The sequence below is a fragment of the Chiloscyllium plagiosum genome, chromosome 10 (assembly GCF_004010195.1).
Source record: "Chiloscyllium plagiosum isolate BGI_BamShark_2017 chromosome 10, ASM401019v2, whole genome shotgun sequence".
NCBI classification, from domain to species: Eukaryota; Metazoa; Chordata; class Chondrichthyes; order Orectolobiformes; family Hemiscylliidae; genus Chiloscyllium; species Chiloscyllium plagiosum.
This window is the reverse complement of record NC_057719.1, coordinates 86745047-86758921: the sequence shown is the minus strand read 5'-3', so window position 1 is coordinate 86758921 and position 13875 is coordinate 86745047. Positions and strand designations below refer to the sequence as shown.

Sequence of the window (13875 nt, the reverse complement as noted above, 5' to 3'; positions counted from 1 at the left end):
TCAAGGGTGATAAATGGCGTTAAGGAACACATTAGCCATGATTTAATTGTATTTTAAGTGTGCTTGAGGTGCCGAGTAATCTATTTCTGTTCCTATTGATTGTAACCTACACACACACACAATCTGCTTTGTCCATATTCCCACTCTCGCGCTATACCTTTGACACCAGTCCACATCTGAACTCAACCTATTGGAACAGCACAACGCCTTAATTATATTTGCAAGTTAGGCTCAGTCACACTTGTGTCACTTCAACAAAGTTCAGAATGGCTACTGCCTTCATGTGTCAAATCCCACTGGAATGTTGTACACCCAGATAAAGTAACATGTATATATTTTTGACTCTTAATGACTGCCAGGGTTGCTGCTGGCACTTTAATCCTTTATTCATGTTTACTTTTCTTTCTTGTGACCTCTGCATATAATTTGTGTATTCACATACTGATGCGGTTTTGTGTTGCATTTTTTGGTGGTGTTGTCTATGAGTCCAGCTCATGTTGGGTCAGCAAGTCTATTTAGTGAGAGGCTGAACCATAAACATGCAAAATTGATTGACTCCAACTTGTCATGCCTCACTGGAGTAGTGCACCAGGAATCGAGCCTCACTATTCCTGGAGTTGTCACAGAAGTTAAAGATTGTTAGAAAGCAGAATTCCCCCATTTACCTGTTTTTAAGACCCAGTTTGACAGAAAGCACAGACTAGGTTTCTGTATGTAAGAACAATCATTATTTATTACAAATCAATAAATTCTAATTGCAGTTAAACAATTACAAACTGTTGACGTCTAACGCGCCTCATTAAAACTTCAACCTGTCCTACAAACATAGACACAGAGGTGGTGGGGGGGGGAATACACATGGATGTCATGAGTAGAGTGAAATACTGGGAAGGCAGTCCAACGATCATTATCCACAGGGTTTGCTGACTTGATTCTCATACTGACCAGAATGCCACTTTAAAAGCTATCTTCTTTAGAAAGGCCGTACAGTTAGCAGGTCAAGCAGCAGTTTTTATGAAGACAATCAATTTGAATCAGGCCCTTAGATACCAGAAACTTACTAGATTAAAATCTGATAGTTTCAACAACATAGGACCAATCCTATTGTAAGAAATATTGATATATCATCAAGGGTACAAAAGAAGGAGGCAGTTGGACAAAGATCCGAGAGCTAACTGCCATCTGTCAGAGCTAAGTGCCCTTAGCTCTCTCTCTTGAGAGAAATTGGTTCTCACAGTCATCTATGTTATAGAAAAAACACCATTTAAATTTCTGACAGAAGAATGATGAAGAAGGCATTTCTGATAGAAGAATCAGCGGAAAACGCATTCCTCCATTGGAAGACGCACAGAACATTCTGGAAGACACGTAACTTGTGTAATTTCGAGAGACTGAATTCTGTTTTTTTTTGTTATATGAGTGGGACTTGTGTTTATTGGAACAGCACACCATTAGAATCCTGTTTTATTCGGGAATAGTTAGTAGTTAGAAGGGATTTATTCGGTTTGTTAATAGTTTAGTTAATTTTTTCACTGCTGGAGTTAAATAAATTGTCACTTGTTAATTTTAAAGTGAGTGTCAGGGATTTACTTTATTTAACCATTAGACATTGCTGAAAGACTGGTTACACCTTTCTCGCACACTTTTTACAGAATATTGGGCAAAATGCTCCCCTTTGGGTCTTTAGTTCTCAGACGGGGGCCAACCTCCGCTTTATAACATATCTTTTCAGATCATATTGCTTCTTTCAAACATTCACTCCCCCAAAGTTACACAAAGAACTGCAGATGGTGGCGATCTGAAATGAAAACAGGAATTGCTGGTACAACTCAGCAGGTCTGGAAGCATTTTTTATTATTCATTCATAGGATGAAGGTGTCGCTGGTTGGGCCAGCATTTATTGCCCATCCCAAAGGGCAGTTAACCAATTGCTGTGGTTCTGGAGTCCAAACGTAATCCAGATTAGGTGATGATGGCCGTTTCATGCCCTAAAGGACATTAATAAACCAGATAGATTTTTCCTACAGTCGACAATGGTTTCATGGTCATCATGAGACTCTTAATTCCAGATTCTTATTGAATACAAATGCCCACAATCTGCTGTGGCAGGATTCGAACCTGGGTCCCCAGAATGTTACCTGGATCTCTGGATTGACGGTCCAGTGATAATAGCACTAGGCCATAGCCTCCCCAAGCAGAAAGTATCTCCCCACCGATGCTGCCAGATCTGCTGAGTTTTGCCAGCAATTTCTGTTTTTGGTTCACTCCCCCAAGTTGCTTTACTACCTGGGAGCCAATTACATAACTGTTGGCAGGCAGAAAGCTTTTGTCATCGATAATTGGTTTCGAGTTCATAGATAAATCAGGAACTTGTTGCCAGCCAAAGCTCCATTGAAATACACCTCTTGGCTCCAGCCCATCTGAAACTAGGCTTCTACTACTGGTTGAACAAGCAACTGTGTAAACAATACTTATAATAAATTTCAGGTTGCTTCCTTTTAATTGGCGCAGGAATCCTTCAACAATCCTTGGTTTTTAAAATAGTTCCTTTCTCATTTCAGTGCGCAGTCAAAAGTACAGAAAACTAAGATGATGTGGTTATTATAAACTCTTAACCCTCAACTTACAATTCCTTCAGCCTCAAGTTCTGTTCTCAGGCTGATGTAAAGCTGGAGTTGAAAGCAAAATTTTATTGGGCTCTCATCCTGAGGTTTAGTGTGTTCGCACGTCTAAGCGTGAATGGTTTGGATCAAATGCAGTGCTCACGACTGAGTGGTCTGCTCTCAGCATCTGATGGCTTAAGTATAAAATTTAACTGCCTCAGCACTGTAACAGCAAGTGTTGAGTACTTCCTCATTGGATAAACTCCAGTAATCAATAAAGTCTTCAGTCAAGGGGAAGAGATAAAACTGGTAAGAAAAGTACTCTTAATTCGCAAGCTCAGTGATAGTGAGATTTTGACGTGTGCTTTGCACTGGGTTGATGAAATGCATCATTGTTGGCTGAAGCTTTATGCACAATATCCTGACTGATCTTGTATTTATGCTACTTCACTGTCGTTCCCACAGACCTCCAGAAATTGAGCTAAAGAGAACAAAAGGCCTGTCTAATGAGAAGCGCAACCGGTTGCATGCAGAGCTGGTGAAGCTCGCTAAAGATCATTGTGGAGAGGTATGGAAATGAGAGTCTGTGTGTAAGAGTCAAGAGTTTAATGTAATCTGAGCCCAATATCACAGCGTAATGTTTGCTTTTTATATTATGCACTTGGTGCCCTACTGTCTTAAGAATCACAAGTGTTGTATCATATTTGTCCTATATAAGTGCTTAAAGGCTTTGCTTCAGTAAATAAAGAAAGGTAATGTCCTGTTAATCTATAATCTACAGTTGCATTACATAGCTAAATCTTCTTTTGTACTAGCCCAACATGCATAGATCCATTTTTCAAGAGGGCTAACATAATTGGTGATGATGATTGTAAATGTTTCCCAGTACTGCAGTATGTGGCAGATCTTAGGGCATTTTGACTTTCCATGCTTTCCTTGGAAAAAGTACTCAATATTTGTGTGGAGGTTTGTTTTACATGGTTAACTCAGTTAATCAAGGGAAATTTAAAATACTTTACAATTATTGGATCGTGCTTTGCTTATTTTGTGGAACTCCCAGGTATAGTGACTCCTTTCCCTTTTGACATTGGAAGGTGAAGATGGTATGTGGTTAATCTCCCTACACCAACCACAGGAGGCAATAGGTATGTAGGGTTAACTTATTCAAATAATTTCAGACTTAGGCTGTCTAAGCAGAACTCTGTCTGATACATACAGAAAACCTTCGATATTTATACCCCTGTGATTATGTATGCTTACATTTCATTCTTGTGCAATAAACAGAAATCTTCCATCCTAGGTCTTTCTCTTATCCTATCGATAAGAGTTTGGATCTAGTCTATTCCAAATTCTGATACAGGCCTTAGGCTGTACAGAGCTCCTGTCCAGTTGTTAGGTTCTCTTTCTTGAGATTCTTACACACTTGATGCAACTGCAACATGGCAACTTCTGTGAACAGCCAAAATATATTAAGCAAGTCCAAGCTTTTGGAGGAACCCTTAACACTCTCTGCAGTGCTTGTGAAGTGTGTCAAGAGATCTCTGAACAATGGGATCAGTCCTCCCTTTAATACAGAATTTTACATCCGAGCCAGTAATGCCCACAAGACAACCCCCAGCCGCTCCCCCATAGTCACATGCCACTCAAGACACCATGATGTGATTTGATTATTTCCAGAAACCATATGATATAGATCAGAACTTAATGAGGAGATCTGGTGTAAATCGTTCTTTTAACTGCAGGGTGTGGTCAGAATTTTAACTGCAATACTCTTATTGATTCTGAAAAGCAGGAGATGGCAGTGTAAATTTACTCTGAATAGCAGGTGATGACAATGTAAATTGATTTTGAATAGTAGGCGATGGCAATGTAAATTTTTTTTACATTCAACCTGCAAGACAGAAAAACGTACCACCCTATCCCTGGGACTTTAAATTTCTTGAAGGTCAGCAGACCAAATTAATCCCTTAGTGTCTCACTGTCATTTCTGCTAATGTGGATCCTTAGGATGGTTGAGGTTCATACCTGCAGCTAGTGAAAAAAAGGTGTAGTTGTCATAGTCAATAGAGAAATGGAGAGACAACAGGTAGTGAATTTAACCTCAGGTGAGGTTCAGATGACAGGACCTTCATGGTAACCTCAGACAGTGCAAGAATGAAACTTGTGCTGTTCACATCAAATCAGCCATCCAGATAACTAGATAGTAGGACGTAGTAATCCTTTTTCTATAGAAACTTATTTAATTCCTACAATCGTGGCAAATAGTCAGCCCCTAGGTTGTATCTGATAAATTCAAACTTGTTCTTCTTCCCAATCTTGTAATTCCTAATGTGTAACTAAGTGCTTTATGTCTTCAGGTAAAATAATAATCACAGGCAACGTTAAACAGAGGGAAGTTGGAATAATTTTTTCTTTCATCACTTAACTCCTTGCAAAGTGTTGACTGGTGCTGAGGTACAAGTTTGAAAGCAGGAAGGACTGAAGAACCTGTTGCTTTCAAATGGAAATTTGTTTTATGCAGAAGCTCACTATATGCCCTGTGGACCATTTAATTGGACATAACCTCATAGCTGAGTGCCTTTCTGTCCAAAAAATGTGCGTTTTTGCTTTTCTGCCAGGTGTCACAGGCAAGCAGTCCAGTAACTCGACCAGTTTCCTTCCTTTAATTTGTGGAGTTAAGACAAAAGCTTCAGTTGTAATCCTGCCCAAGATTGGTTACCTCAACTCAATCCAGAGATTGAGCAAAGCATAGGTGGACTGGTGTTAGGGCCTAAGTTATTCACATTCGTTATTAATAACTTAGATAATGAAATTGAAAGTCATATGACCAAATTTGCTAATGGCACAAACTTAGGTGGCATTGTAGACGGTGTAGATGATAGGGTAAAGTTACAAAGGGATATTGATAGTCTAGTTGAATGGGTAAAACTGTGCTCGATGGAATTCAGTGTAAGCCAGTGTAATATTTTCCATTTTGGACCAAAAAATAGATAGATCAGAGTGTTTTCTAAGTGATATGAAGTTCACTATAGTGGATGCCCAAAGAGAGTTGGGGTTTCAGGTGCATAGATCTTTAAAATGCCATGGACAAGTGCAGAAAGTAATCAAGATGGTGAATGAATGCTATTTTTTTGATATCTAGTGGACTGGAGTATAAGGATGCAGAAGTTGTACTACAGTTATACATAACCCTGGTTATATTCTGCTGTGAGCAGATTTGGGCACCACAGCTGAGGAAGGATATATTGGTCTTGGAGGGAGTACAGCGTAGGTTAACTGGAATGATACCTGAGCTTTGAGGTTGTGGCATGCAGAGAAATTACACAAATTAGGCATGTTTTCTCTATAATTCAGAAAGTTAAGGGGCTATTGATCAAAGTTGTCCCGATACCACCAGGGGCAGACTGAGTAGATAAAGATAAACATTTTCCAGTGGTTGGGGGTTTTCAAACTGGGGAGCATAGTCTGAAAATTAGGGCCAGAGCATTCAGAAGAGATGTTAGGAAACACTTATATTCACAGAGCGCAGTAGAGGTTTGGAACTCTCTTCCACAAATAGCAGTTGATGCTAGATCAGTTGTTAATTTTAAATCTAAGATAGATATATTTTTGTTTAACAAAGATATTAAAGTATATGAATGAAAGGCTGTTATAAATGGAGTTCGGCCACTGATCAGTTACAATCTTATTGAATGGCAGAACAGCCTCTGGTCTGAATGCCCTACTCCTGTTCCTGTTTCGAAGACATTTGGCCTCTGTAGGACATAACTCTTCTTAATGACTGTATAGACGTGTCTCACAGTTGCTCTTCCTGAGGGATGAAATGTTAGTTGTAACCCTGTGTAATGGTGTTTCACTTGGTAGGTGATGATATTCGTCTTGGCTGATCATGTGCAGGCGTTTCTCAGTGAAAACAACATTCCTCCCTCCAAATCCTTCTATGAGGAAATGCTGAAGAACCAACAGGAGCAACAGCAGCGACTTGCACAGGAGGAACAGCGCAGGATAGAACAGAAGAAGAAGCAAGATGAAAAAATGGTATGTGTTGCATGATCCTTTGCGTTTTCTTTTCCTGCTTGTAGTAATTTTCCATTACTGTAATCATTATACGTTACTTCTATTGTAGGTACTTTTTTTAATCAACCTGTTCCGAGATACCATAGAGTCATACAGCATGGAAACAGACTCTTTGGTCTAACTAGTCCGTGCCGACCACGTTTCCAAACTCAACTAGTCCCACCTGCCTGTGTTTGACCCATATCCCTCTAAACCTTTCCTATTCATGTACTTGTCCAAATGTCTTTTCAATATTGTAACTGTACCTATATCCACCACTTCCTGTGGCAGTTCATATGAACCATTCTCTGAGTAAAAAAAAGATTGCCCCTCATGTCTTTTTTAAAACTTTCTCCTCTCACCTCGTTAATAAACACCCAAGTTTTGAACTCTCCCACCTTAGGGAAAAGACCTTTGCTATTCACTTTATTTATGCCGCTCATGACTTTATAAACTTCTATAATATCACCCCTTAACCTCCTACACTCCAGTGAAACAAGTCCTAGCCTATGCAGGTTATTTTTATAACTCAAACCCTCCATTTCTGCAACAACCTGGTAAATCTTCTCTGAACCTTCTCCAATCTAATAATATCCTTCCTATAGTAGGGTGACCAGAACTGCACATAGTACTCTAGAAGAGGCCTCATCAGCAACATGACATCTCAACGCCTATACTCAAAGGTTCGAGCAGTAAAGGCAAGTGAGCTAAGCGCCTTCTTAACCACCCTGTCTACTTGTGTTGCAAATTTCAAAGAATTATGTACCTTAACTTCCTAGGTCTCTCTGTGTGTCAACACTACCCAGGGCCATACCATTAATTATATAAGTCCTGCTCTTGTTTGTTTACCAAAATGCAATACCACGCATTTATCCAAATTAAACTCCAACGGCCAGTCCTCAGCCCATTGTACCGCCTTCCCTTGCTGCTTCCTGATATCCCTCCCCATTCCTCCTTTTCAGAATTTAGAAAGTTTAGAAAATGTAAATAAACTTACAGCACAGAAGTCTGAGGCCAAGAAATGAGTCACCCATCCCATCCCATTTTCCAGCACTTTGTGAAATTTGAGGTTCAGATTCAGACACTTTGAGTTCTTGACTTTACCCCCATTTGGGTGACCTTTTTTTCCTTTTTTTTGCCTTGAATCCAGAATCACTTTAGTTCTATGTCCCCTAGTAACTGACCTCTGTGCTAAGGAAAATTGATTCTTTCCATCCAGTCTGTTCGTGCCACTTACCACCTTCTATGCTTCAGTCAAATCTCCCCTCAGCCTACTGTTCCAGAGAATAACCTCAGCCATCCACTCTTTCCTCATAGCTCCAATGTTCTGGTCCTAAAAACATTCCTGTAAAACTCCTCTTTCCTCCGCTCTACTGCAGTTATAGATGCATTTTCTTGCCATCAATCTGTTCAGAGATACCCAGGTCTTGAACATGGGTCTTCTGGGTCAAAGGTAGGGACACCATCACTGCACCACAAGAGACCCACTACTTCTATTTTGTGTCTTGACTAATAAAGCAAAGTATTCCATGTCTCCACTTCGCCACCTTCTTGACCTGTCCTCCCACCTGAATATTGCTCTTCGAAGTCTCTCACTTCCTTTGCACCTTTAATTATCCCATTTATTGTGTACACCTTGGCCTTGTTTTCCCTCCCCAAATACATCACCTCACACTTCTCCGGGTTGATTTACATTTAATACTTTTGTGTTTCTAATCCACCTGACCATTCAGGATAGAGCCCTGACTTTGTGGCAACCCTTCCACACCATAAATATACACTCCTTTCACCACTGGGACATAATGTTTGCACAATCCATAAGATGCACTGCAGTAATTCACTGAGGCTCTTTCAAGCCTGCAAACCTTACTATCCTGGAGGACAAGGGCAGCAGGTGCCTGGGAGAACCACCACCTGCCTGTTTACCTCCAAGCCACATACCATTCTGACTTGGAAATATATCTCTGTTCCTTCACTGTCACTAGACCAAAATTTCTAACAGTGTGGTTTTATAAACAGCCTGTACAGTGATTCACTGCTTTCTTGAAGGTAATTAAGGATGGGCAATAAATGCTGATGCTTCCAGTGATGCCCACATCTTGTGAACAAATGGGAAAAAAAATACAAATGGCAGACGTTCTGTAGATCTTGTGGTTATTGAAGGTGGAAGTGGTACACTGGCTGGAACAGCATTGATGTGGAGGTGTTGGACTAGTGTGGACAAGGTCAGAAGTCGCACAACACCAGATTATATCCAACAGACTTATTTGAAATCACAAGCTTTTGGAACGCTGCTCCTTCGTCAGGTGAAGTGGAGGTAAGCACATAGGCACAGAATTTATAGGCGGAGAGATCAAAGGATCATACAAGTGGTGTGAGTGGAGTGTCGACAGGCTGAATAACAAGTGATGAATAATAGCCTGTCGACATTCCACTTGACTCACACCATTTGTACTGTACTTTCAATTGCATCTCCTACTGTTGAGAAACAACAGGATCTTATTGTTACAGGTAACAGGTCTACATTTTAAAGCCTTAATTTATGTCCAAATAGCTACATAGCTGTTGGACAGGGAAACAGACCAAAAAAGGTGTGATCCAAGTATTTAAACCTTTGCTTGAGCGGCATGTTGAATGAAGCCACTTTTTTCAGCATTACCCAGACACTGTTTCCTCTATCACAACCCGAACCATTTTGCCACAACCCCTTCCCTCCCACAGCACTTTCTGTGCATGCATAGGACGTCTAACACCTGCCCCTTTTATTGCCTTATTTCCCACTGTCCAGAGCCCCAGATGTTATTGCCAGGTGAAGCAATGAATTATTGATGCTTGTTTTAAAATGATTCTTTGATGAGATGTGAGTGCCCTTGGCAAAGCCAGTGCTTTTTGCCCATCCTTAACTGTCCTTGAACAGACTGGTTTACTGGACCAAGGGCAGTCCAGAGTCAACCACAATACTGTGCATCTGGAATTGTATCTTGGAAGAGGTTAATGAACCAGATGGCTTTTTACTATAAATGGTAGTTTCAAAGCTACCATGATTGAAACTATCTTTTCTAACAGATTTATTGATTAAATTTAAATTCCTTTGGCTGCAGTCATGATATTTCTACCTATGTCCTCAGAGGTTTAGCCTGGGCCTTTCGATTACTAATTCAGTGACATTGCTACCATGCCACTGTCTTCCTTCATCGTATTATACCTTATTTGTTGCTCACAACGTGCGCCTGTCTGTACTGGATACACCAAATGCAGATTGGATGATCACTTTGGAACAGCTCCATTTAGTTCACAAGCATGACATGAGCTTTTGTCTGCTTGTCATTTCCATTCTTTGCTCCATTCCTAGTCTGATCTTTGTCCTTGGCTTCCGAATGAAAATCTGCAGAAGTTTGAAGATCAGCGCTCACATCTTTTGATTATGGTACTTTACAGTCTTCTAGACTCAACAGAGTAATTTCAGATTGTAACTGCTCCCTTTTTGTTGTTTATGGACGTTAGTTGCTAGTAATGATTCTGGTTTTGTTAATTTCAGCTCTTGCAGATCTATCTTTTGATCATTTTACTGTTCTATGGTGGCTCTCCTTTACCTTATGCCATTAACCCATTTGTCATTGAATCCTTTGTATTTGATGAGAAAAATTTCAGAACATTAAGGGAACATTATCAGTTTTACTAGCTAGTAAAAATATCTCAGAATAGAATGCTGAGGGGTGACCTTACATTTATAAAATCATGAGGGGCATGGATAGGGTGAATAGCCAAGGTATTTTTCCAAGGGTAGGGTAGGGTTGGGGAGTCCAAAACTAGAGAGCATAGGTGTAATGTGAGAGGGGAAACATATAAATAGGACCTAAAGTGCAAACTTTTTCATGCAGAAGGTGATGCACATATTGAATGAGCTGTCACAGGAAGTGATGAAGGCAGGTACAATTCCAGCGTTTAAAAGGCATCTGGATGGGTACATGAATAGAAAAGGTTGAGAGGGATATGGGCTGTATGCTGGCAAATGGGACTAGATTAATTTAAGATACCTGGTCAGCATGGATGAGCTGGACCAAAGGGTCTGTTTTCATGCTGTACAACTCTATGACTCTTATAGTAACGTTAAAGTCTTGAATCTATGCGGTAATGACATTTTTAATGAATGTGTCGAATACTGTCTGTCTCACCAAAAAATGTTCAAAAATGTTGCCTCAAACTGAGTGTAGTTTGTTGTCATGACAAAGTACTCGCTTTGATTTAAGCCCCTGTAAACTATTTTAAAATTCAAGCCTTAAAATGGCGACTGATAAGAAGAAATGTCAGTGTGAGTACCACAGTACATTTTCAAGTGATTGCAATGTGTTGTGTATAGAGATTGATGGGCTGGAGTAAGTTATTTGTGATCTATAATTTCTTCCAATGTTTTAGTCACTAATTGAAAAAGAAATCTGCGCAATATAATTTCTGATTTCAGTTTTAAACATTTAGGCTCGCCTTTATTGTTTTCATCAGTGAATATCTGAAACTATGGTTCTTAAAATGAATTTTGAAAATCTATGCCATACTTCCATTTGCTTGTCTAATGAGTTGATAATCTCCTCCTGTAAAGATTCGCCTTAAGTCTGGAAAACTTAAGTTCCCAGATGTTTTGGGTGGTATTGCTAAAGTTTAGTCTGTTACAACGTTGATGAGCTTCCCAATCCTTGACCTCAGGGCCACACTCATTCGCTGGGAATTATCTGTGACAGCTAGTCTTGTATAGTGGAACTACGAAATTGTATAGCATACAGAAATGCTATTTAATCTGTCATTTCTGTGCCGGCTTTCTGAAAGAGCTATTGATTTGTGCCACTTCCTAGATATTTATTCTGAAGTGATTTCCTTTTTAAGCAGAAATGCAATTTCCTTTTGAAAGTTACTGCTGAACCTGCTTTCACCAACTTTTAAATTTATCATACCTTCCTAACTAAGGGAAGGGATCTTCTCATAACTCTCATGCCTTCCCTGTGGCTTTTTTTGGCAAACATTATAAACTTCTGTTTCCTGGTTTTGAATTCGTAAGTAGAAATTCTTTATATTTACAGGTTGTTCTGCTGTAATGCACGTTTTGTTAACAGGAATTCACTGAAACGTGTTTGACAAATTGGGGACATTGTCTCTAAAGCGCGAACTTTTAAAAAGTGTGTTGACTGTAATGCGATTACATTGCCAATACTTTAAGCGCTGTTTCTAAAGCATGATTTTTCTAAAATGCAGGGTTGCTCAAGAATGCAAACATCGCATTATAGGAGAACTACCTGTGTTAGCTCCATAAAAATACTTCTTGATTTTTGAACACCTATATTGATTCTCCTCCTAAGTTTTGCTATTGTAGTAAGACAATCCCAGCTTCTCCAGTCCGGCAGATAACTGAGACTTTACATCCTGCATTCTCGTAAATCATTCTGCACACTATCTTGATATAGTTTGAAAAGTGTGGCACCACAGATTGACCGAAGTACTTAGCTAAGATGTAATCACCAATTTATGAAGATTCACTGCAACTTCCTTTTGTATTCCAAGCTTTATCTAGAGATGTAACAGCTTTAAAACAATATTTTTCAGTTTTGTTAAAAGGTCACTTGAAATGTTAACTCTGCTTCCATTTTCACAGATACTGCCTGACCTGGATGTTGTGTTCATATTTTTAACCATCCAGTTCACTCGTGTGATTTTTAAAAAAAAAATTAAGACAAAAGTAATAATGTTGTTCAACTTATTTTTTTAGCAACGTGAAATCCTTGAAGAAATTCAGAGATTAGAAGAGGAAAAGAGAGATGCAAAGAAACTAACTCAGTTGGCCAAACAGGTATGTGGGGATACATTATTTTCAAGATTCTGGCTTCTGAGGGATGGTTGCTAAATTCCTAATTCAACGAATACAGATTCAGACAATGGTAGATGATCTAGATTGCAATGGTATAATGCTGAAATCCAGATAAATACGGCTTCTTTAGATATTACTTTAGTAGGTAGGCTAGCAATGTCAAACAAACACATGGATTCAGCATTACCATCAAGTCCTGTGTGCTCTCATCACCTTTGTGGATAACCTGTGGATAACTTGTTATGAGACAAAAAAAACTGCAGATGCTGGAATCCAAAGTAGACCGGTACGCAGCAAGCCAGGCAGCATCAGGAGGTGGAAAAGTCGATGTTTTGTATGTAAGGGAGGAATGAACATGGTTGGTGGCAGGGGACAATGGAAGGGGAGGGGAGTGGCTGGGAAGGGAGGTTATTTGAACTTGTTATGGCAACTCACGTGACCATTTGGTCACTGGATGTTGCACAGAACCAGTCACAGATAAAGTGGGGAGTTAAGTGACATTGTCTTTATGTGTCCTTTGAAACCAATAACTCCTCTGTAAAATAAATCCTGCATGGAATTCACCTATCTGCCCCAAAAAGTAAGTAATAACAAAAATCAACACCTGTGTATCTGCAATTTTTAACTTATTTTTAACCTATGTGTAAGTGAGCTCTACACTCATGAGTTTCATCATTCGCAGGGGTTCTCAAAATGGAACGCTCATGGTATGGAGGAATGACTGTGTATATATGGGTGCTTTGAATCATGAGGACTAATCATATTTTGCACACCTCCAAGCATATTATTAGAAACATAGAAAATGCAAAATAGTGAAATGGAAAATAGTAGGTTTCATCAAACCTGCTCCTTCATTCAATATGATCTTGGCTGATCCTCTGTTTCAATGCATACTCTGACTCTCTACTCAATCCCTTTGATATCTTTAGTGCCTAGAAATCTATCTGTATGATTTTTAAATATATTCAGTAACTTGGCCTCCACTGCCACGTGTGGAAAGCAATTCCGCAAAGTCACTACCTTCTGAGTGAAGAAATGTCTTCTCATTTCAGTCCTAAATGGTGTACTTTGCAACCTGAAACTGTGATCTCTTGTTGTAAACACCACGCTCCTTCACCTGAACACTATTTGTGTACCCAGTCTCTCCTTGTTAGAATTTTGAAATCTCCTCTCATTTTTCTGAATTCCAGTGAGTAAATCTTTGCTTGCATGATAAACTGCCATCCCACGTACCAGCCTAGTGCACATTTGCTGTGCTTCCTCAGTGGCAAGTATATCCTTTCTGAGGTAAGGATACCAAAACCGCACCAGTTGTACAGCTACAGTGAGGCAACCTTGCTCCTGTATTGAAAACCCCTTGCA

General features: G+C 39.6%; 1 protein-coding gene across 3 annotated transcripts in view; it reads left to right on the top strand.

The window, feature by feature from the left end:
• Positions 1-13875, top strand: part of eif2ak4 (eukaryotic translation initiation factor 2 alpha kinase 4) — a 121196-nt gene that overhangs the window by 7183 nt on the left and 100138 nt on the right. For 2 of the 3 annotated variants that reach the window (XM_043698267.1, XM_043698268.1), the window contains exons 3-5: positions 3069-3171; positions 6468-6641; positions 12415-12495. In XM_043698267.1, coding sequence (XP_043554202.1) covers positions 3069-3171; positions 6468-6641; positions 12415-12495 — 358 coding nt within the window. Of the gene's footprint in view, positions 1-3068; positions 3172-6467; positions 6642-12414; positions 12496-13875 lie in introns of those variants that run through there. The other variant, XM_043698270.1, reaches the window with a different exon arrangement.